The sequence below is a fragment of the Lontra canadensis genome, unplaced genomic scaffold (assembly GCF_010015895.1).
Source record: "Lontra canadensis isolate GAN:19392208 unplaced genomic scaffold, GSC_riverotter_1.0 scaffold6, whole genome shotgun sequence".
Taxonomy (NCBI): domain Eukaryota; kingdom Metazoa; phylum Chordata; class Mammalia; order Carnivora; family Mustelidae; genus Lontra; species Lontra canadensis.
In genome coordinates, this window is record NW_022631000.1 from 12,917,432 (window position 1) to 12,943,328 (window position 25,897).

General features: G+C 38.9%; 1 protein-coding gene across 1 annotated transcript; it reads right to left on the minus strand.

Annotated features, from left to right (window-relative positions):
• Positions 1–15,161: 15,161 nt before the first annotated feature.
• Positions 15,162–24,444, minus strand: LOC116864764 (cell surface glycoprotein CD200 receptor 1-like). The gene is given in 6 exon segments (XM_032852632.1): positions 15,162–15,792; positions 16,179–16,302; positions 20,751–21,011; positions 21,132–21,170; positions 21,173–21,445; positions 24,423–24,444. Coding segments are annotated over 6 exon segments (726 nt in total). The 3' UTR covers positions 15,162–15,785.
• Between the last annotated feature and the right edge of the window lie 1,453 nt (positions 24,445–25,897).

The window sequence follows — 25,897 nt, forward strand, 5'->3', positions numbered from 1 at the left end:
CTTTACTTCTCAAAAAAGCCTCTGGGGTTCTAGATTCTAAATATATCCCTGAACCAGTTCTTTCTGTCCTGTGAGCATTGCCTCACTTGGACCAACCAGCTTTATTTCCAGATGAAGCTCAGTTTTTTTTGTTTTGTTTTTGTTTTTGTTTTTGTTTTTAAATAACTATCACCACCACTACTACCTACTGTTGTAAACTAAATCATGGTACCACCTTTTCAGGGTGTCTCCATTGTAAACATCCTATAGGTACCAGGAAATTGGTGAATTAGTTTGCTAGGGCTGCCATAGCAAAAATATTACAGACTGAGTGGTTTTAACAACAGAAATGTGTTTGCTCACAAGTTCTGGCGGTTGGAGGTCCAAGATCAAGATCGGCAGATTTGACTTCTTCTGAGACCTCTCTCCCTGTCTTGCAAATATCCACTTTCTCACAGTGTCCTCACATGGTCTTTCTTCTGGGCATCTATCATCCCTGGTGTCTCTTTGTGTGTCCATTTCCCTCTTCTTATAAAGACACCATTCCAATTGGATTAGAGCCTACCATAAGGGCCTCATTTTAACTTAACTGCCTCTTTAAAGGCCCTATCACTAGTATAAACATGTTCTGAAGTATAGGGGTTAAGGTTTCAAGATATGAATATTGGTGGAAAAAAAAGATAAGACTTTTGGGAAGAGATAATTCAGCCCATAACAACTGGTTCTTTCACAAGGTGCAGGGGATTAAAGAGGGAGCCCTGAGTTGCACCATGATGTAAGTATTCCTACTGTGGCCTACTTCAAGCTACCAATAATAGCTTGGTAACCACTTGCTAAAATTTCCTGAACAACCAATTGCCAAATTGCCTGAACATTTGGTATTCAATCTCACAAGCTAGTAAGAGCTGGCTCCAGCACATGGCTAGTACAGATTCTGGCCAAATGTTCTTTCTTTTATTGGGATGGGGGGGTCTCCTCTGTATTCTGTATTACCCTATCAAACTTCTTAGAACATTCTACTATCTCGTTCTTTCACCTGAGGGACCCTTCTAATTTTTAGCCCATTTGCAGTGCTAGTTATTGACATAGGCTTGAGCTCAATCTGTTCCCCAGCCCTTCCAGGATTAGATTATAAATTCACTCACCTCCTGAGGATGGTAACTCATTCTCTCTACACTTGAGAAGTTGGTAATCTGGAAGTTTTCCTTCCTTCCTCCCTCCCTCCTTCGACTCTCCCTCCATTCTTCCCTCCCTCCCTCCCTCTCTCCCTCTCTTTCTCCCTTTCTCTTTTTCTTTTCTTTCTTCTTTTCTTTTCTTTTCCTTTCTTTTCTTTTCTTTTCTTTCTTTCATTCATTCTTTTTTCTCTCTCTCTTTCTTTCCATCTCAAGTGCAGTGATATTTATTTAAACCCAAAGGGACATATATACAAATAATTTCACTTAGGACCAAAAAAGGAAAAACTTGTTAGATTTTTTCCATTTCTCAACTGATCTTGTGGGAGCAGTTGGATAAGAAAAAAGTGAGTCAACTTTGTGAGATCTTTATCTCACAAAAATAATGGTCTTTATCTTTTGCCATTCATGTCCAACACTGCATGACTGCTCATAATTCCAGGTAAAGAGAATCTAATATTTTAAACAATTTAAGAACTTACCAATCAGTTAGCACTCCAGCCAAACAATGCACCAAGAAGAACAAATCCCCTTAATTTTCTAATTTCTTATTTTATTCTGACAGCTTTGGAAGAGTAACAGGAAATATCTTTTGGTGAAGAAATTCTAAACTGGATTCAACTGAAAAAAATTCTTGAATCTATTTTGTGAGAGACTTTTAATTTCTGGCTTTTGTTTAATCATCATAATTTAATAGATTCAGGAAAGTTTTTGGCCTTTAAGTCAAATAATTATGATACCCTCATTCCAAGTTTGTGTCTACATATCTGAGAGTCAAATGAATAGCAAATCTATTTGATTTTCCACTTTGATTATGAAATTAACTAGATAGTTCCCAAATTTCTATTGTGTTTAGTACAATGTCTGGCCTCCAGTGATCCTCTCTTCCTGGTGTTCATGCCCCCAGTGTAGTTTTTTCCTATATTGAATGGGACTAACCTGTATTAGCAGAAGAATACTGTGCAGAAAACATTGCAACTTCTGCTTTGCTCTTTCTTGGCTTACTACAGCTTCTGTGTCATGAAAGCACTCAAATCCTGTAGGGAGGTTATGTGGGGAGAAACAGAGGCCTCCTTCCAACTGTTGGTATTAACTGTTAGCCTGTAAGTGAACCCTTAGAAGTGGATCCTTCAACCCCAGTCAAGCTTTCAGAAGACGCAGTTCCAGCTGACACCTTGACTGCAACCTCATAAGAGATCCCAAGCAGGAACTGCTCAGCTAAGTTGCCTCTGAATTCCTGGCCCACAGAAACTGTGTGAAAGAATAAATGCTTCTTTTGGTTTTAAACTACTAAATTTTTGGTGTAATTTGTTATATAGCAACAGAAAACTAATACACTCAGGCATTTAACACCCAATATTCAGAGATCCAGTGTTCATAAGTCTTTCAGGGTCAGGAAAAGAAAAAAGGCTCCGCTTTAATCCCTGTGATAGACATTTATGGGTTTTTGCAATTCCTTGGGCTTTGAACTCCCCTCTTGTGTTTGTGACTTTTCCACATTCCAAGTCTTGGTGAGATGTCCCTTCCACTCTAGACCCAGAGAATGCAGAATACTTACTTTGCCAGTCTGTCTGGCAGTTGTTGGACAAGTGCCCAGTCAGGCACACTTGTTCACGGTGATGGTTGTATTGTGCTATGGCATCCACTGTGGTCCAGCAGTTATGACAGCAGTGCTTCTCCTCATTAGACTGGTTTGCTCCTGCCCGTTTCCCAGTGCTGGTTTTCCAGCTACAGAGATTCTATGAGTTACCCAGTAACTATTACTAGTTCTCTTTTGTGCATAATCACCATGATGCATTATGCGTACTGTATCGTGCTAGGTCCAGTGGAAATCACAAGGGCATCGGATACATCAAAGGTCAATAGGAACTCCCTGAGAGAGAGAATTACTTGATTCTGGCCTCTTGAACTAGTCTTCGAAGGCACAACTTAACTAGCAGAAAGCTGAATTACAATACAGAAAGAAAAAGGTTAACGGAACAAATTATCATTAAGATAAATCATTATAGGTAGGCATCAGTGCACCCAGAGTTTGGGACCCTCAAACACTGATGATTTATAAATGAAATGCTTCTCAAAGTCTGAGGTTTTTCTACTTCAATAGTTTTATAATTACATGTTTATTAACTTGCTAAAAATTTTTTCATACCATTCATTAACTACAAGAAACAAGGACATCAAGAAATGAAAAACAAAATTAATTTTAAAACCATACTAGTTAGAGCAAGGACACGTAAAAAGTGAAATTTAAGTACATAATTGAAACCAGCTATAAAAGTATGAGATAGTCATAAATATCAGAATGTTATATTGTTTTCCTAAGTAATTAAAAAGCCATATCCATGACAGAACTTAGATTTAATGTTTCATTTTTCTCCTCATAAGCCTTTGATTAATTCTTGAGTTATAAATTCTGGCATTTTTAGGATGGTAGACAAATCTTTAGGGAGGTCAGAGGAATTACCTACATGAATAATCAGTAAAAATGCAGAATCACAGCTTTCTATAGGTTAGATTTAGACAGCTCTACCACAGCCTTATCAGGTTTCCCCTTAGAAGCCTGTCAGCTCTAAACTCAATCCCTCTACATGGACTTAGCAAGTCTAACTCTTACCCAACCTTTTGGCAAGAAAGTACATTGGGCTGTCTTTTAATCTTTTTTATCTTTGGATTATGCTGAGTGAAATAAGTCAAGCAGAGAGAGTCAATTATCATATGGTTTCACTTATTTGTGGAGCATAACAAATAGCATGGAGGACATGGGGAGTTAGGAGAAGGCAGGTGGAGGAAATTGGAACGGGAGGTGAACAATGAGAGACTATGGACTCTGAAAAACAATCTGAAGGGTTTGAAGAGGTGGGGGGGTGGGAGGTTGGGGGAACCAGGTGGTGGGTATTAGAGAGGGCACGGACTGCATGGAGCACTGGGTGTGGTACAAAAACAATGAATACTGTTATGCTGAAAATAAATTAAAAAAATGATTTAAAAAAATGGAAATTTTTATTTTTAATTACACTGACTACGTGAACACATTCTTTGTACAAAATCCAAACATTACAGATCAAGCCATAGCCTCTATTCACTGCTAACCACAGTTCAAGTCCCCTGTACATGCTTGCAAACTTCCAGATGTTTTTCTATGTACCTACTTGATTATATAGGTACAGGTGTAAAGCTCAACCTCTACTCTAAGTTGCAAAGAAAATAATTAATATTTAGAGTAATTATTCTGGTAGCATAGAAAGCATTGTTTCTAGTACATTGGACACTTCCCTCCTCTCTTCTGCTATGACTGCATAATATTCTCTCATATATATATCTATATATATTCCATTATATATAATGTTCCATTATAATATTATAACAAAATATTATAATATTCCATTATATATTATTATATTCTATTTTTATATATTCCATAATATATAGATATATAGATACATAAATAAGATATATATATAGATATATATATAAATAACACATCTTCCTTATCCATTCATCTATCAACGGACTCTTAGATTTCCTCTGTATCTTGGCTCTTGTAAATAATGCAATAAACATATAAACATAGGGGTGCACATATCCTTCTGAATTTGTATTTTTGTTTTCTTTGGGTAAATACCCAGTAGTGAAATTATTACATCATATGGTAACCCTATCTTTAATTTTTTGAAAAACCACCATATTGTTTTCCACAGTTGACTTACCAGTTTACATTCCCACTGACAGTATACAAGTATTCCATTTGTGACAACATGGGTAAACCTAGAGGGTATTATGCTATGAAATGAATCAGACTGAGAAAGAAATATACTATAAGATTTCACTCTTATATAGAATCTTAAAAATTTTTAAAAATAAAAAAAATAAACAAACAAAAAGCAGAATCAGACCTGTAAACACAGAGAACAAACTGATGGTTACCAGAGAGGAGAAGTGGTGGGGGGTGGGGGGCAAAATGGGTAAAGGGGAGTGGGAGGTAGAGTCTCCCAGTTATGGAACGAATAAGTAGCAGGAATAAAAAGCACAGCATAAGGAATATAGTCAATGACATTGTAATAGCATTGTATGGTGACAGATGGTAGCTACACTTGTGGGGAGCATAGCATAATGTTTACACTTGTGGAATCACTATGTTGTGCACCTGAAACTAATGTAACGTCATGTGTCAACTCTACTCAAATAAAAAGGTTAATGAAAATAAAAGGGGATAAAGATAAGGTACATTTGCTGGCAATTAGGGAAGCATCTGGTCCTCTAAGTCATCTGTCTCACAGGCATTTGTGGAGAAAATCCTTGTTTCCCTCTGCCTGGCTCCTTAGAAATGGAGCCTGCCTTTGCCACGTCAAGAGTAGGAATCAGTCTACTGGTACTGCCTGTTAAAACAAGAGAATCCCTGCAAAGCCATCCAGGTTTTCTTCCACCAAAATTCCCTCTGCCTTTCAGCTTCTGAGTGCTGTCTGGGTGAGATAGCCCCTGAAAAGAATCTGTATTCTCATCACATACCCCATTTTCCCTTCTCTGCTCAGCTCAAGGTTGGTTGTTGCTGTTGTTTGGGTTCTGGGGAGGGAAGAGGGAAAACATTCAGAATTCTCTTTCCCTAAAGGAATTTACACTATTGAAAACCAGAGTTAGGAAGAACCATATAGGTCACATTCTTACCCTCTGCCCAAATACGTCTTTTTGTTAAGGTGATGAGCTTAAGATGGTCAAGTTTAAAATGAAAGGGGTTATGGAGAGAATGGAATTGTTAAAAAGACACTGAAAAAAAGTTGGTTTTATACTTACTATGCATGAATTATATCATCCTAGTTGTATTATTCTGTAACTTGCTTTTTCTTCTTGTTCATATGCCTTGAAGAAATTTCCATGATGCTACATATAGCTCCACATTTGTCTTTCAATATCCACTTATTAAGCCCCTATTATGTGCCAGAGCTGCATATATAGCGCTGGAAAAATAGACTAAGTATCTACTCTTGTCAGTTTACATGTTAGAGAAGAAGAAAGATAATAGTCAAATACACACAGAGAAAGAAAGTGAGATAAAGGGGCAAAGACAAAAGTGGTATTTCAGAGAGTAGAGAGGACCCCTCTGTAGGGTCAACCTCATTCTTTATAGCTTCTACACAGCCTAGCATGACATAGCCCTGCAGAAGGATAGCAAGATTTTTTTCTCATTATAAACCATTTGTTGTATTACCTCCTTGTGCACATGAACAAGAGTACTTTGAGTAGATGCTGAAAAACTGAAATGTTGAATCGTCCTTGCAAACTGGCCTCTGAAGTGGCTTTACTGATTTTTACTCACATCAGAAACTGCTCCCCGTAAATCTCTTAGTTAATACTATCAAAATTATTGATTTTACCAAATGGGTGTATCCAAAAAATGGTATCTTGGATTTTTTTTTTTTTTTTTTTTTGCGGTTGGCACTTCCCTTTAGTACTCAGGTTGAATATGTTGTCATATGTTTATTAGACATTTATATTTGCTATCTTGTAGAAATCGCTATACATAACCTTTTCCCATATTTCTATGTTTTTTTTTCTTTCTCTTTTGATTTGTTGGAGCTAATGTACTCAAGCTAATAAAGGTTGTCTTAAATATGTTGTAAATATTTTCTACCACTTTATTCATACCTTTAATACTCATACCTTCATTAGTCTTTATTATTTTGAATTTTAAATTCAAATTCAGCATACATTTATTGAGTACTCACTACGTATAAGACACTGCACTAGGCGCTTTGGAAAATATAAAAATAGTTGAGGCCTGACATCTGCCCTCATTGATCTCACAATTCGGTGTTGGGGACACACGTACACAAATATCTATAAAGCCAAGGGTCTTAATAATCCACAAAGTACTATAAAAAGAGGTACTATAAGGGGCAATATTTCGCTCAGAACAAATCATGTGCAAAAATTTCACAGATGCAGTAGAATTGAAGAGACAGGCCTTTTGAAAGGGAGGGATAGGTAAAAGTCTTCATCACAGGAGGAACAGCATAAGCCTGGCAGAAAGTGCGGCCAGGAAGGGCTGGGGAGAAATTTCTGGGAAGGCTGGAGAGTGGCTGTCCACGTAGGAATTAGAGGAGTCAGTTCAGTGGAAGACCAGATTGAAAAGGTCAGGTGGAAATATCTTAATCTTCTATCCATAAATAAGAAATAAGTGATAACTTCTACAACTCATAGTCTCCCTGAGAGGTAGTCATTCACGAAAAGAACACTGTTGACTGTGAGATGTTAAGCAAAGATTCGGAGTGACTGGGAGAACACGAATGGCCTCATCTGCAAGCTTGACAACCTCCTGAAGAGGGAAGCTCTGCAGCTCCCCCAGCATGGGTGTGCACACTACCAGTGTGACTGCTGATTTCCACCGGCCAGAGACAGCCCTCGCCTGAGAACAGCTGCAGTTAGCAAGTCTTGAGTCTGTTCTACCGTCCTGCAGAGGTAGGAGTTGGATAGTTATGCACTATGACTTCACATTCTTCTGGGGAGGCTGCCAAAGAAAGCATGTTTTGGATAGGAATCTGAAAAAAAAGTAAAAAGAAAAAAAAATAAAAATCTGAAATACCCTAGAGGAGTTTGGCATAGGGGTAAGGTTTCACATCCAGCTCCTCCCTAGGCTCTGCCATTTAATCATCCTCCAGAACACAGGGGCTGCCATGGATAGTGATTAGGCTTCCTTGGGCTGCATCAGCAAACACCCTCCTTTGATAGGCAGTTGGAAAGTAATGGGATTTGGGTTTTAGTTGCAAGGGAATGGTGGAAAATGTTACAAACAGGCGACCTCCTTTGCCCTCACTGAAATGGCTGCCTTTCTCTGCACATTTTATGTTGCTTTAGGGAGAATGACAAAAGACAGATGCTTCTTGCTGGAATGTGAGTTGTTTAATCTTTCTTTCTAGTCCCAAGACAGTTACTGTAGTTTCTTGGAGCAGACATCTTGGGCCACTCCTTGGTTTTCAATGTCTTGTAAATGGTGTTGTGTTGTAATTTTCCATTATATGGAATATAGGAAAACCTGTGGGAGAGATTTTTTTTAAGGTGTTGTGTCATAGATGATGTCCTCAGGCCAGAAGCTTTAAATTGGGTGTGTATAAATTGTAAATAACCTGTAAGCTGTTGTAGTCAGGCACAAAATACATAACTGGACTGGCCTCATCACCTACAGAACATCAGCTAGGTGTAAAGAGATGCATATGTCCATTTGAAGGGTCACTAGCAATATACAGAATCATCTTTCCACTAGCATGACCTATTTTCACAGTACCCACAAAGGAGGAGAACTGCTTTCTCTCCAAGTTCTGTGACCCCCATGGAACCCCAGAAAGCTGCACCATAGAGAGAAATGCCCTTCAGAAACAGTAAAACTCATATGTTAGCACAAACCACTCTGCTGTCTGCTGCTGTCTCTTTTCATAAAGACAGTAAGTTTCATAAAGGTAATGAGATAAAAGAGAACCTAACAGGATGTGATGAACTCAAGCATTTCCATCATGTTAAGGCACAAGAGTCACTACCTAATCTCATAGCCAACCTCGCTTTCCCAGGAGAAGCACATTCTTATTAACAGGCAAATCATGACAGCAATTTGGAAGGTGATTCATTTCTCCTAAATGTCTGAACATTTGATGAAACCTCACAAATCTTTTTCTTTTAGTGCATCTTATTTAAATTTGTTTGTTTTTTTTTCTGATTTTGAGCCTGTGTATGTTTTTTCTCTCTCTCTTGTTAAATTTTCAAATTGCGTTGATTAGTCACATGGCCTCCTCCTACCTGTGCAGAGAAGACCACTTCCTCTCTCTCTAGTGATTGTCGTACCTCAGATCTCTTTCCTCAATGTGTGGGATCTTCAAAGTAGGCGACATAACTGGAAATGGAAATCTATGTCTGTGGTTGTCTGTGTGTGGGGTCCTCTGTGTTTTATGTAGGAGAGGTGTTTTAAGGCAGAGCACATTGCCATTTTTTTTTTTTTTTACTTTCCTATGTGTGCATGAAGACATTTGAAAGCAGGGATTAATAACAAGACATTGTATTTCTATAGCATTTTCCCCAAGGTCATTTATAAGTTTATAAAGATTATCCTCAAAACTTTCTCTTCACCTGGGTTAAGAACAAGAATTATTTTCATATTTCATTAGAGGAAACCAGAATAAAGAGAAGCATCTCAATTCTGCCAGCTTTACCAGATTCAGAAACTGAGGCCCGCCCTTTGGAGATGAGTGACATCATCCCGCCAACTCATTGTCTCTAGGCTGAGCTCCCCTGCCTTTCTTTGGTTGTCCACTGTGTATAAGCCAATGTTCTTGGCTCCTTATTTGATCTTAAAATCAGTGTTGGGTGAATCAGTCAGAAGATTTGGACATTCTGTTCAGAAAATATTATAAATTCATCAAGATTTGCTTGAACTGCAAAACTCTTCTGGCATTCTCAATAGAATAGCAGTCTTGTGTCCCCAGATGACTTTCTGAAATGCAGGACTTGTGTGGGATGATACAGTTTCCCCATTGCCTGGAAAGAGACATGCTGTGTCACAGCCCCCTGCCTTTACCCATGATGTCTCTCCCCTTTCGTCTCTGCCCTTGTCCACCTGTAGCATTCCTATGCATCTTTTAGAACTCAGCTTGACTGTTACCATCTTTTTCACTAAGGCTTCTCAGGCATTCTTCTCTCTGAAGCTCCAGTTTTTGTTTAGGTCTCTATTCATTCCTCTCCCACTAGGATATGTGCCTGGTGAAAGGTGCTGACGTTAGCCCAACTCCACAGAAGTCCAAATCAACACAAAGAAAATCTCTGTCTCTGATTAGATAAAGAATTGTTCTGTGGCCTTGGCCAATTAGGTAAAAGAAGAAATGAATGTGGGGCTGTTGGTCCTCATGAGTAAGGTGGAATTTGAGAAAGATATGGTCAACCCTCTCCCTCTGAACATGCCTTATGGTCTTGCGGTGGCTGCTGCCTTCTCACTTTCAGTCTGAGGATGAAACAAACACTGAAAATGGCAGAGCACAGATGAGGATAAAATCCAGGCCCGTCAAGATTTCATAGAGCCATTGAAACAACCAAACTTGAAGTTGGTTCTACTTCTGGATGCCTTCTTCTTCTTCTTCTTTTAAATTTTATTTATTTGAGAAAGAAAGAACGAGAGAGGGAGAAAGAGAGAGAGAGCATGAGCAAGGGAGGGGGCAGAGGGAGAGGGAGAAGCAGACTCCCTACTGAGCAGGGAGCCCGACAGAGGGCTCAATGCCAGGACCCCGAGATTAGGACCTGAACCAAAGGCAGATGCTTAACCAACTGAGCCATCCAGGCTCCCCTTCTGGATACCTTCTCATGTAAGATAATAAATGTTTTATTCATTTAGAACCCTACTTTCTGTTTATTGCAGCTAGAAGCTCCCTAATTCATCCAATGCTTTTCCTGACCTTCAACCCACACTTTCAGCCAGAATTGAGTATTCCTTCCTTTGATTGCTCTGGCACTGTGTACCTACCTCCATTACAGCATCAGTACTAGGTTTTCATGGTCTGCCTTTCTTTGCTGGCTTCTTGTTATCTCATACTACAAACTTTAAATTCCAGATCAGTTTCTTGATCACCCTTGGTTTCTCATTACCTGAGCTGCCAGCTTCTGCCTTCCATGTACTGTTTTCCCCAGGATGTGGGTAGGGTTCCTTCTTCCTTCATTTCTAAATCACCATTAATCACATGAAGACTGTTGTGTGTAACAGACTTTAACTCAATGCCAACAGAGAAGCATCCTTAATTCAAGAATTCTTTAGCTACCCTGTCACGGAGAATTTACAACCACCCAATTTTCTTTTTGTAGCTAAGATCTAGTCTATTTCTTTTACCTGATTCCTTAAGAGTCCCCAGATTCACATCATTGAAGCCCAGAAGCAACACTTTTTAAAAAAAATTATGCTGACCATTTTAGTTCCCTTTATTTTGGAATTCCCAATGCATTCTATGACCTGAGCTTTACCTTTCCTCTCTAATCTGTTGGTGTGTTTCACTAAACAGACAAAATTTCCTCTTTTGTCTCTTCCTGCTTCCAAATTGTAGGAAGGACTGAAGTAAGATTTAAACAAGCAATTTTTAAAATCTCTCCATTGCAATTGTATTCTCAAAGCTTAAATGTGGGGACACCTTAAATATGGCTTCATTGGTTAAGTGTCCAACACTTGATTTTCAGCTCAGGTCATGACTCAGGGTCATCGACCCCTGCGTCTGGCTCTGTGCTTGGCCAGGAGTCTGCTGGAGATTCTCTCCCTCCTTCCCCCTCTCTCAAATAAATAAATAAATCTTTAAAAAAAAAAAAGAAAAAAGAAAGAAAGCTTAAATGTGATATCCTTGACATGTGGTGATGCTCAATTTTTAATGAGAATATCCAATCCTTCCTTGAAGATAATAATTAGTCTCATGATATTTCATGTGTTATTTCATTTTGTCACCCTTTTGAAGACCCCCATAAATTCCCTCTTGAACCCCAACTCTCACTGCAAACAAAACAAACTGTAAAGTTCACTGTGTGAATGCTCTCATCAGCAAGCAAGGCAGGTCCACACTTCAGCTGGTTTCTTAGTGACACCCGACAGTCAGTTAACTCTGAATGTCTTAGTTTCCTTTTTTTGTAAAACGAGGAAGTTGGTCTACTTATCTGTAGCTTCCTTCCAGCTTTAAAATACCACATAGGCCTCTAAAAGTCTTGGGCCATGAGAAATGGGGTTGGACCCAAGAAGTAGAGAAGGCCAGCTAATTTTATTTGTAGCTCAAACGGTCTGCTGCTGTTAACACTAACCAGCAGCTATTTGTTCTTTAGTGATTGAAGAGCTCAACCCTCCATTTAAGAAATAAGTGAGTACTGATCTTGGTTTAACCACCAAAATATTCTCACATTTCCTCTTTCCCTGAAACTAGACTATTACTACCCATCCTTCTCTTGTTTGATAAACAAATTATTTCTACCAAAATTAAGTGGCAGGAGTAGTACAATTCAAGTTTGGGAACCAAACATTTTTATTTTTTCTCTTTAATTTTAACAATGGTTTTCTTCCTTCTGTAATTGTCCTAAAATTACCCAAGAAAACCTAAAGAATTAATAAATGTAGAAGCAGTTGAATGGAAAAATTAAAGAAAACATGCAGGATTACTATCCAAGGCTAGATTTTAGCTTGCTTCAAAATGTTGAAGAAATTAAGTTGAAGCACCATCTAGTGGTTCTCAACTGTGTTTTGCTAAAGGTTTTGCTCCCAATTTTCCTCAGTTTAGGACCACAATTAATTTGTTGTGCATGTATATATGTATGCATATATGTATTTAGCAAAGAAAATTTTATTTTTTTATCTTTATGTGGAACTAAGAGGTTGAGAGACAGTAGCTATAGCTTTTTACTCTTCTAGTCTGATATCACACAGAAAATCATGGCAGTGAAGAAGCATGAATTCAGATAAATCTCTTCCAGGAATAATGGAGAGTAAAAAGGATTAACATAATAAAGCCCTATAGATTTCAGTTCCTCTGTTTCTTCTGATCAGATCCTCTCTAAGAGTCCAGAACAGTGTCTTTATCTTCCCAATCCTATAATGTAGACATGTCCTCACATGTGTAGGGATTGGTTGACTATTAGATGATCTTTGCACATTTCCAGATTCCCAAGCCTTTCCTATAACAAGCCCACAGTATCCTTCAGTTTTATACAACCAACAATTTTTCTGGAACTATCACAGAGATAGCTCTTATACCTATGATTATTACCTTCTGAAGTTACATCTGTTTCATAATCTCTATGGGAAGAATGAAAATAGAATATGAAAAATGCACATGAATAGAGTATAATATGTGTTGCAAGATTAGTAGCAAACTTTGAAATTGGCAAAGTAAGTACTTGTGTTAACCAGGATTAAGTTCAACTTTGTATTGAGTAAAACTCAAAATAACAGTGGCACGAACACAATAGAGTATTTTCTCTCACATAAAGATGGTAAGGGGCGCCTGGGTGGCTCAATGGCTTGAGCCTCTGCCTTCAGCTCTGGTCATGATCTCAGGGTCCTAGGATCGAGCCCCATATTGGTCTCTCTGGTTGGTGAGGAGCCTGCTTCTCTCTCTCTCTTTCTCTGCCTGCTTGTGATCTCTGTCTGCCAAATAAATAAATAAAATCTTAAAAAAAAATAATAATCTTATGGTAGGTATTCTAGGGTTAGTATGGCAAGTCCATGTATTAGGACCCAGGAAACTTCTTTCTTTTCCATAATCTTATTGAGTAGCTTCCATCCTCAATGTCATCCACGGCTCAAGTTGGCTGCTGGACCTCCAGTCATTACACCACTGTTGTAGTCCAGAAGATAAGGAGAAAAAGCAAAAGAGGATCTCTTCTTTATCTTTAAAAAGATATCCTAAAAATATCACACAAGTTACATGCTTACACCTTATTTGCGAAAATTTTAATACATAGTCATACTCAGTTGCAATGGAAACTGAGAAATGTCTTACAGTTAAGTGTGTCTCCTTACAAAATAAAACTGGAGTCATGTTATTAAGCACTGTATCAGGGATCTATTACCACAATAATGCTGTGTAACAATCACAAAACCTCTGTAGCAACAATTGCTTAAATGTCTAGGATCATCTGAGGGTCAGGTCGGCAGCTCTTCTGACCTTGACTGAGGTTCTCCCTTGTTTAAGAGATGACTAACTGTTGCATTATCTAGGCTGACCTCAACAGTGAAGTGGCGAATGGAACTAGGAAGACCCAGCTCTGCTCTACATGTTTCTCAACCTCCAGCAGAATAGCCCAGGCATTTTCTCATGGACTAGCAACAGAAATACACAGGACTTCTTGAGATGTAAGCTCAAAACTCGGTACACTGCCATTTCTGCCTCATTTGATTGGCTAAAGCAAATTACATGAGTTAGAGAAACATGTACTTGCTTTATGTTTCCAACTCAAAAATTACTGACAAATTACATGGATAGAGGGAGGCGGAAAGATCTGGAGTCAAGAATGCAATCTTCTACTACTAAGAGAAAGGGGAAGATTAGCATTGGCTCAGGCAGCTAGCAACCAGTATCACAGTGTTTTTGAGTGTATAATGGAATGATGGCACTAGACTTTTTTTCCATCCTATGCCCTGTTTTAAACATGCACGAGTTAAAATTAAAAAGAGAGAGAGAGGGAAAAGAACTAATATAAACTATAAATGAAAATATGTACTAGTTTATTTCTTGGCTCATGTTCAGTTACTAATGAAGTAGGTATTAATCTTAACACTTGTCCTTTCCTTTCCTATAGGCAGAAACTAGCTATCTACTAGCTATCTGTACCCAAACCCTGACTCTGTTTCTACTGAGGCAGCTCCACTACACTCTCCAACTTCCACAGAAGTTAGTGTGGCCATGTGACAAATACTAGCCAATAGACAATGAGCAAATGTCCTTACTACTCCAGGCCCTGCTCATACAAACCTATATAAAATCCCTCATTCTCTCTTTTTCCCATTCACCAGCTGAATGGAGAACACTCTGAGAACGGCAGAGTTATAGGATAAAGTGCTACCTTAGAGCAGAACCACTCCTGTTCCCTCCCCTAGATCCACCAACCTGCCCTATGATATGAAGTGAGCAAAAATTAAACTTACGTGGTATGAATACACTGAGATTGGGATGTTGTTTGTTTCAACAATTAGACTATCTTACTTATATATTATCTTCCAGATAGTAGTATGCATTCATTTTCTCCTTCTGAGACTTGCTAAAAATAAAAGTAATTTCTTAATCACCTGCCACCTTACACAAAAAATTTTTCCTTTAAACAAAAGGATACTTTTTACTATAGGACTACCATGTGTACCAATGAAGATAAGGTTCCAGTTTACAGTGGCCCTAGATGTTGGGGTTTCACCAAGAACTCTTACCCTTCCTACCATTAATTCATTCCAACCTGGAGTACAGATGGGAGAGAATTGAGACAGTGGAGCTCTAAAAGTGAGGTTATATTCAGCATAGTCTCCAATGACTCTAAGAGCTCTTTATTTAGGATCCACTTAAAATTCCTTCAGCAATAAAGGCACTACTAAAAATGACTTCTGGCCATTTATTCAATAATCAGGCCAAACATGTACTAATTGCTAGCAAGCAAGAAAGGGATGGGAGGTTGGCTACAGGTCAACCACAAGGCAGTGTTTGTAGTAGCTTCTGACATTGCAACATTATTTAGCATCTTAAAAGGGCAGAGGAAACAAGAGGAAACAAGAAACAAGGATGAAAGCACTATCCAAAGAACCCAAAGGGGTGTAGAAAAACTGCAAAGCATTGTAATTTGCCATTTCCTGAGCCATCTTCCTCTTTAGGCTAAGAAGCTGGGCTATTTCTTGTTTGCAAATAAGAACTCAGTACGGCGAAGGGGAATGTAGATGAGTCATCTCAGGCATTTATAATGGCAGGCAGCAAGCCTTGGCATATGTATAAATACATGTTTGCTAAGCGTTTGAAACAGGATTTGACAGCTATCACAGTGATTCACATAAACACATAGGTAGCAAATAGTAACAGGAGCAGTTGAGTTAGATGCTAAACCCAAGGTCTGATCTTCATGATGTCTCATCAAATCTAAATTGACTTCCAGATTTTTTAATTTTCATGCACTATGAAAAAAACATAAAATATATAATTAGCACAATGAATACAAGCCTTCAGAGACAGAGAAACTAGGGAGTGAACACTTAAGAAGCACCAGCTGAACTTCATTTCCCCACAGAATTCTTGAAGAGTACCCCAGGACAGGGTCTCTCTCAGGAAAGTACTGTAATGAAATAGAAGCTTTTGCCCCAGTGCTGCAGGCGTCTCTTCCTGGGCTTCCATGTGTTAACAAAGATTATATACCAAAGAAAGGGCTAGGGGAACAAACATGTGCAAAAAAAAAAAAAAAAAAAAAATGCACCATGCTGTTCCTAGGACATTGTAAACTTAAAGCCTTACGATGATGATTTCTTTCTGATAAATCTTTATTTTTTTAGACTTCCTTTCCTACCTGCAATCATTTGCTCTCTTGAAGTAGATGAATCCCACGGTGACCAGGATAACCAAGAACAGAGAGAATTTCACATAGAGAATGATCAGTAAGTCCGGTGCTAGAAATCCCAGAGTTACAACACCTTTAAATACAGGCAACACAGGCAGAGGTAAGGAGCCATTTCAAGGATTCTTCTAATGAAAAAAGTAGGGTCAATTGTTTAAAAGAGGCATTTAAAATATTCTTAAAAGTTCAGACTATCATAATCAATCCACCTTCTAGACGACAATTCAAATGCTGCTAAGATATTCTTTCATGACAGAGTTTAGAAACTCTATCTGTGTTTTGTAACCTGGTAGATTTTCAATATTTTCTAAATGAATAAATGCACAGTAAGTGTTGCTAATACATCCCAACTTTATAAGAAAAAAGGAAATATGCTTTCTAACTTCCTGTGTAAATGTTAGTCTTTTAGGGTACTATTAATAATACTTTTAGCACTATCTGCTATTTTCCACACAGTGAAGTAATTTTGTCACTGAGTTGCTGTCACCCCTTTAATTGAATATTTTATGTCTTTTTTACTTTCATTTATTCATCTGTAAAAGATGGTCCCAAGAATTGCTGAAAAGGTAAAATGAGACTAAGTAGGACTATCATTCTGAAGTTTATTTCTGCTATGGAAATGGCAACCACAAGTAAACTTTAAGTACTATTCTGACTCTTGGCTCCAAAAGTCATGTTGATAAAAGTTCTAGAATCTAGGTGAGGTTTGGTGGGCTGAGGTCCGGAGCCGATGACCAAGAAAGAATTCTTGAGACATCTTTGGTGCAAAATGGTGGTTTATTAAAGCACGGGGACAGGACCCATGGGCAGGAAGAGCTGCTGCCCCGGGTTGTGAGAGATGGCAAGTTCTGTACCTTGCCGTTGGGGGAAGGTGAGGGGAAGGGAGGTTTCAATGGAACTTTCATATGCTAAAGAGGGCCTACAAGGTGCTGGGATACCGGAGGCCTTGCGGCTTGAACAATGTTGTCTTTTGGCAAGCCATTCACATTTCTGCTATCAAGTGTCTTTGTTAGTGAGATTTGGGTTTAGAAGAAATTTAATTTTATTTAGGGCTTGAGGAACTGAGTTATTTGCCTCTGGAAATTGTGCTGTGGATAAGGTAACTTCTTTCTAGATCTCTAGGACATTTGTAAACCAAGGGATACTCTGTTTTGCAGGATTGTGATCTCTGCAAGTTAACTATTTGTTTCTCATTTATGGCAGTCAGGGGTGCCTGAGGAATGTCACACACAGTACCGAGGGGAGCGGGTGGAGAGGGGGTGCAAGGTGCCAGCTTTTGCTTTGTCTTCAGCCAGCCTCCTGCTCCCTCATCAATGTCACCCTGTTAAATAAATTGCTTAAATACTAAACTAGAAGTATGTCAATCTCCTTCTTATGCACTGTCAGGGAAGAAGTCATGGTCTCAGCCTGAGCTCAAAAGACTCACAATCCAACTGGAGCCATCAGAGCCATACAAATGAAAAGATCACTTATGAGAGAACAAATATTGCTCAGTGATCATTACAGATTATAAATGATCTCAGGAGTAAGAACACTGAAACAACTCCAACTGGGAGGTTAGGGTGAAGTGGGATTTGAACTGAGCCTTGCCAATAGCAGGATTAAATAGATTAAGAAAAGAAGGAAGAACTTCCCAAGGGAAAGAAACAATTTGAACAAAAATTTGAAGAACTCATTAACTTAAATCACATGTGGTAGAGCATAGAGTGGGGTACATCGAGATGATGTCTGTGATGATCTGAACCTAATTCTGTAGCTATTTGTGTGTGTTAGGCTCTATGTCAGACCCTGGATATAGAAATGAAGAATATAGTTCTGACTCTCAAAAGTTTATCTTGCACTGGGAGTCAGAGAAGTTACAGTCAATTACAGTGCTACGAAGTACTCTGAGGCATGCATGAGGCATTACATGAGCTCAAAGTAGGAGCAACTAACCAAACTGCAGGGTGAAAAAAAAATTAGCCCAGTTTCTAAGCCTTAAAACTTCAGTAGGAGGGCCACCTGGGTGGCTGTCAGTTAATCGTTCAACTCTTGATTTCAGCTTAGGTTCTGATCTCAGAATTGTGAGATCAAGCCCCGCAATAGGCTCTGTGCTCAGCAGGGATTCTCTCTCTCCCTCTGCCTTCCCCCCAACTTTATTCATTCTAGCTCTCTCTCTCTCTCAAATGAATAAATAAATCTTAAAAAAAAAAAAAAAAAAACTTAAATCGGAATTGAGCAAATGGAAGAAGAGAGGATGAGGAAAGAAGTACCTGGGGAAGAGGTGGAAATTGCATGTACAATGTACAATTGCGTGTACAGAAGAATAAGAAAGATAAACACTTTTGAGGAGTCCAAAGAGGTCCACACGCATGGGGTACAGGCTAAAGATTAGCAAGACATGAGGCTAAGGAGAGTGACAGATCAAGCATTTAAGTAGGGAAGGGCATGTTTTTCATTTTAGGAAAAGAATTGTGGTAACAGTGTAGGTGAAAACCTCCTTAGTGGAAGGAGGTAAGTTAGGGGCCAGGAGACCTGTTGCAAGAATATTGTAATAATTCTGGTGAGAGATGACCACAAGCTCAACTAATATGAAGGAAAGAAAAAGGTATAGATTTAAGAAAAAATATTAAGATAAAATCAACAGAACATAGTGATCAATTTTGAATATGGGAAATAGGAAAGAGTGATATTGTATGATATCTTTAATTTTCTGGCTTGAGTCATTTATCAAAGCAAAATACAAGTATGGAACTCATGAAGGGATAGAGAAGAGGAATTCCTTTTTAGGAATATGCAAGTTGAGGTGCCCTTGATACTTTCAAGTGCATATGAAACCATTCAGTTGGAAATTGGTTTTGATCATGGCATAGCCAAGGAGAGAAATCTGGACTAAAAATAGAGATTTGAGGATCAAGAATTAGGCAGTGGTTGCAACCATATGTATGGATGAAGTCCTTCGAATATTTGATCTATGTAAAGGAGAGTCAGGTGGGACTGCAGATAAATGCATATGTCTAGAGACAAGAAGTATAAAATAAGAACGTAGAGATGGTGGGAAATTGATAATAGAAAATAATGACTAGAAGTGAATGTATTAGTACATGCTACAGAATTGATGATGCTTGAAAACATTACCCCAAGTGAAAGAAGCAAGTAACAAAAGTCATATATTATAGGGTTCCATTTATGTGAAATGTCCAAAATAGGAAAATCTATAGACAGGAAGTATATTAGTGGCTACCTAAAGCTGGAAGATTTCTGGGATTATAGAGTCCTGGCTAAAGGATAGACTTTTCTTTCTGGAGTAATGAATAGTTCTAAAATTGATTGTGGTGATGGTTGCACAGCTCTGAATGTGCCAAAGACCACTAAGTGGTACACTTTAAATGGGTGAATTGTAAGGTATATAAATTAGGTCTCACTAAAGCTGTTGCAAAAAAAAATAATATGAAAGATGTTATGAACAATAATTAATAGGATATGATGATCTTAATAATATGATAGTGAATATAATAGCTAATATATATTAATATAATAAGTATAATAGCTAATATTTATTAATATAGAAGCTAACATTTGTCAGTAGAGTAAATATAGTAGCTAAAATTAACTGAGTACCAACTATGTGAGAGCTATCATGTTAAGTAAATATATTCTTCTTTTAAATTATTATGATAACTCTGTGAGGTAGGTTCTATCATCCCCTTAACAAATGAGGAAATCATGATACATTCACTAAACTAATTGTAGTGATCATTTTGCAATATATACAAATATCAAATCATTATGTTGTATATCTAAGACTAATTTATTATTATATGTCAGTTATATTTCAATTTTTTAAAAAGCTATGAGACAGAGAGATTAAATATTGTTCCAAGTCACATAGCTAGTAAAGGAGAAGCCATATTATACCAAAGATTTTGCTCCTAATCACCAGGTTATACAGCCTGGAATGATATAAGACATGCACCTTGTCTCTTCATCTTTACATGATTGCTTCAAACACATAATAACAATAAATAAATATTTGGCAAATGAATTGATGTATAGGTTTCAGAATGCAAGGGAGAGGGGGACAAAAACTTGTCTCCTACTCAGACTAACAAAAAGTGGTGAATACTACATAAACTATAAAAATCAAGAAAGGAATAATTATTGTTCTTGTCTGAACAGAATCAGTATTGTTATATTATATAAAATTATTGCCATTTTGTATGAATATTAATCTCAAAGTAAAAATCAATAGATATTAAGTTAACAAAATTTTTGTGGCTTCCAGAATAAAAGGTACTTAGAGAATGTAGAGATAAGAAGTTATTAAATTAATTTCTTTTATTTGATAAAGGAATAGGAATTATTTCCCTAGCATACTAAGGAATTAATTACCCAGTTAAGTTTTAGAGAATATCTTCAAATGAGTAGTACAAGATTCCTTACTTTGTTCTTGGTTACTAATAATCTGTGGAAGAAAATGCTAAGCATCAAGTTCATTACTCTACAAAAAAAAAAACAAACAGAAACAAAAACCCAGGTGATTACCTTGATTCAAGTTGAAGTTCAAGTTGAAGGACAGATTTTTGTTGCCAGTCAAATGGGACACAGAGCAGAACACATTAGATACCTGGCGGTCCTCCCAGTGGCATGTACTCTGGACAGTCACTGTACCATTGCCCAGCGGTTCTTCCTCAGTGTGACAATCTCCCCCCGGGGTCCAGAAGATCTGTGCAGATGGCTTCCCTGCAGCTGCCCTGCACATGATAGTTCCATTGCTGCCTCGAAACAGGGTCACCTTGGGGGGCACTGCAGAGACGCAGGGGAAAATGCTTCAGGCTTAACACGTGGGGTATGGAATACAGAGACACATTTGATTCAGTCTCAGATCTGGTTATGTGATGTACCACAATACAACACGCTCCTTACCTAACACGCGGAGGCAATATGTATGACTGAAATGCCCATCGGTGCAGCCACTTCACACCTGTAATATCCGTCATGAGTGATGGCCACGGGGTCAATCTGAAGGGCAGGATTCTGATCAGGTCTGGACTCCCAGGATATTCTCACATCAGTACAGTTTCTTTCACTGGTCTCATTGTTATCTCTCCTGTAGGCTCTAGTGCAGGGAGGCTGGTCTCTGGGGCTTATTGTCCATGTTACCACCAAAGCTGTGGAGTTGTCAGGAGGACAAAGGAGCACAGCCTTTGTATCCACAGGTATGGACAGAAAAGTGTTACCTGGACACACACACAAGGAGAATGATGAAAGAAAATCTTAATTAAAAAAACCTCAAGTTGGTGCCTGGGTGGCTCAGTGGGTTAAGCCTCTGCCTTCGGCTCAGGTCGTGATTCCAGGGTCCTGGGATCTAGCCCCACATTGGGCTCTCTGTTCTATGGGGAGCCTGCTTCCTCCTCTATCTCTCTGCCTGCCTCTCTGCCTACTTGTGATCTCTGTCTGTCAAATAAATAAATAAAATCTTAAAAAAAAAAAAACAGACAAACCTTCAAGTGTTACATTTTCCAAAAGATATTATATAAAGTGTACTAAAGCATGACTTTGTTGGTCATCCTATTCCAAAATATTAGGCTTACATAAAAAATTAAACATACACAAAATGTGTATAACACATTAAACCTAATCCAAAGATGAACCTGTTTTCCTCCTATATTCGTATTATTAGATAAGCTACATTTATTATATGTGTGAAAAATATTTTAAGGGCTTAAAATAACCTCAGGAGTTTTATTGAAAACAAGAAAACACAATATAAATTAAAGGACAAAGTCATCTAAATCTAATCCTTCAGTCTAAGAAGCTATTGGACTTATCTTATAACTCATGCTCCTTCCACAGAAAGTGGAAAAATTGGTGATGTGCTTTCCTCCTCCTAAGTTTTGATCAGAGACAATAAATCGGTAGTATCAGAATGAAATGCCTATACCGAAGGGTACCCATTTGGACAAACCCAAATAAAAACTATCACATGGCATTCGGGTTGAACAAACTGGACTTCCTTAAGCTATTCTTTATCTGGAGATTCACAAAGTCAGTAAAATCAACAAACCAACCTTCCTTCCTTCCTTCCTATTCAGTGTCACATATACTGCCAAACAGACCAACTGTGAACTTTGTTTACAGATCTTGTTTATGTTTTACCTAATTATGAGGATTAAATGAAGAAGGTTACTGCTTTTGCCCATCTTCAGTGTAAAAAGTTAGCCCTGAAACCTACAATTATTCTCCAATCTAGAAGCTCCAGCTCTCCCATGAATACTCATAATGCATCCATGACTGGCTTTGCTGAGAGAGGGTTAAGGGTGTCAGGTACAACATACCTGCAACCCGGGTAAGTGGCAGCTAGCTCATCACCTTAATAGGAGGAGAGCCAGCTGAGGTGGAGCAAAGTTGTTATGTGGATGAAATTCCTAATGCTAAACTGTGCATGTGTGGTCTCTCCTCTCCTCTCCTCTCCACCTTTGGTTCATTTGCCTCTTCTGTGATGGACTCAAGCCCTTGCATTTCACAGCTAAATCAAGATCCCATAGCTATAGGAAGCAAGTGGGGATGGATTTTAGAGCAGATCTGAAAGGCAGTTGAATCCATGTTCCTTCCCCCACTGCAAGTGTGTCCCTACTCCGTGCACAGGGACCCTGCAACGTGGCCAAAGCTTAAAGGTGAGCAGCAACACAGGGGCTTGGAGATCAGCTAGAGGTGGGTGTGGGTGAGCACACAGGTGCCCGAGGGCAGGATGCAGAAGATGAACCCAGAAAGAGAAGAGGCTGGTGAGAAGCAGTTTGAGAGTGTTCTCTGCACTTCAGCTTGTGAGCAATCTTAGGCTTTCATATTTTGCCTGATACTTATTCTCAAGATCTGGTGCTATTATTTTAAAGGAACCTATGAGCCTGATCAATCAAACATATGCATTTTAACAAGGGCACCATCTCCTGTCAAGAAGCTTCATCAGTGAGGATCCCGTGCACCATGCGTAGTCTCTGCTCTTTCTCCTTGCTCTGCTCTGTGACCCTCCAGCATTCCTCCTTCACTCTCAATGAGACTTCTTACCTGATTGCTGTTATTCACCTTTTCCTAATCCTCTTCTTCCTCTTTTCATACCTGTTGTGATAATTTGTCAATGCCCAGTCCCTCCCCCACACTCAATGGGTTGGCCCTTGTCCAACAAATATAATCTCCACATAGCCCTGTGATCAGCTATGGTGACTTCCCCTCCCCCTTCACATAGGGGCAGCAGGTAGATTCTCATATTTGCTCCAGAACAGCAGCGATGTCCCAGCGTTGTTGCATCCTGTGTCTCTGACTCCCCTCCAGTCTCCTGCAGCCTTCTGCACACAGACAAATCCCTTTTTTTCCTTTCTCTTCTCACTGCCATACCCTACTTTAAGACCCCATCACCACACCTGGGTTACTACAGAAAGACTCCTACCATCTTCTCTGTCTCAAAACTCTCCTCTCCTCAGCTCTCACCTTACCTTGCAGCCAGGTCCAGGATTCTGTAACACAGGGGTGATCCCCTCCACTCTGACTCCCTTCAGAAATCTCTCACTGCCTGAAGACAACACTGACATGTCTTTGTGCTGGCTTTGAAATTCCTCTTTTTCAAATTGACTCACCTTGGCAATCTTATCACCCCTCTGTTGCCCCCACACTTGAGAAAGGAAACAGCAAGCATGACTGCATATCTAGGTCTTCCCTCTGGTCCTTGCAGTCTGGGATGCTTGCACAGCACTTCTGTCTACGAAAATGTTTCTCTTCCTTTAAGAGCCAATTCACATGCTGCTTCCTCCTTGAAGCCTTCCCAGAGCCTTGGTGCTCACACTCCCTCCTCTACATTCCCACACACTTTATGTGAGGGCTTATCTCCCCTACTTTATATGGCATCTGTGTTTATTTCTGGGCTCCCCACAAAACTGAGCCCCTTGGGTGCTCTGACAGTATAGCTCACCTTGCTCATCTCTATGTTCCCCACAAAGCCTGGCACAGGGCATGATAGAGAGAGAACTCCAGAATCTTCACATGGAATTGAACTGCTCGGGGGAGGAGGACCGGGTCCCCCACATTGCAGCATTCAGTTCACCACACTCTTCAACTGGGCTCAAGCCTGGCCTCATGACCAGACCATCAGATATATTTCTAAAGAAGTTCCACACTTCCCCCCTTCAGTACTGGTCTCTAGAAAAAAATTAAAAATCGTATTACCTTCTGTTGGAGGTACGAGCATCCTTTGCTTTCTGTTCACAGATGAACTCTATGTTGAAGCTAGAAAATATTTAGAGAAAAATAAAAGAAATCAATTTTAGGTGCCTAAAAGTACAAACCACTATGTATCCACAAATCTTACAGACACCATGATAGAAAATCAGTTAATTGTAACTGAATTCCATGAAAAGCTTTGCAAAACAGAAATTAGAAGTTATTCCATTGTTAAGTAGAAATTAAAAATTACATTATAACTTCTTAATCAATGATTTCCTGCCTCTGGGACACTATACTGCACACTTGATCACCATTTTGTCCAAGATAACCCTGCTTCCACCTCTTTCCTAGCCACTGGTTTGGCCCATTGTGGGTACCTCACATGAGCTGGCCTTTCTCCTGATGCCACCCCCAGGATTATAGTTGTTTAATCCAGTGGTGGGCCTCACCTAGTTGCACAAATGAGGTTACTTTCAGGAAAATTTAGAACCAGATTCAGAGGAATAATTCTTCCTTTTTTTCCCCCATTTTTCCTACTGTGACTGCTAATTTTATGTGTCAGCCAGGCTTGGACATGGTTCCCAGGTATTCAGTTAAACAATATTCTAGATGTTTCTGTGAAAGTAATTTTTAAAATAAGATTAACACTTAAATGAGTACACTTTCAGAAAATAAATTACCCTCCATAAGTGAGTGGGCCTTGTCCATTCATTCAAAGTGAAAAATGAGTGACCCATTGGGAAAGTGAGTTCTATAGCATATTGCCTCAGACTCAAACTTCTGTGCTCTCTGGGTGTCTAGCTCTGGCCCACCCTGCAGATTCTGGTCTTGCCAAGGCTCTGCAATCATGTGAGCCAATTCTTTAAAATAAATATCTCTCTCTCCCCCTCAATTCTTCCTCCCTCCTCCTTCTTCTCTCTCTCTCTCTCCTTCTCCTTCTATTATTCTGTTTCTCTGAGGAACTGATTAATATGCCCATCTTGGGAAGAATGAACAAGAAGCAGAAAGATAGATAATGATACGCTTCACCTCACTCATTTCTAATTCCATAGTTCCTGAGATCCACATGCATTCCTTCACTTAGGGTCTACATAGTTTCTGACAAAGTACTCCTAATGTACTTCAAATCTGGGTTCTGAGAAATTATTTACTGAAGTGATTTTTATAAAAACCTTTCTTTTGAAGCAATGATATATCCTTTGGAATATTCTGTGTGTGCTTAGAAGATAGTGTTCTGCTGTGTTTGGAAGAAACGTTCTGTACATCTCTGTCAGGCCTACAGGTCTACAGTGTTGTTCAAGTACAGTGTTTCCCTACTGATTTAATGTCCAAATGATCTATCCATTTTTCAGTGTGGGGTATTACAGTTCCCTACAACCCTGTATTGTTGCCCATTTCTCCTTCAGTTCTGTTCCTATCTGCTCTACATATTTAGGTGCTCTGATGTTGGATGCATAAATATTTACAAGTGTTATGAT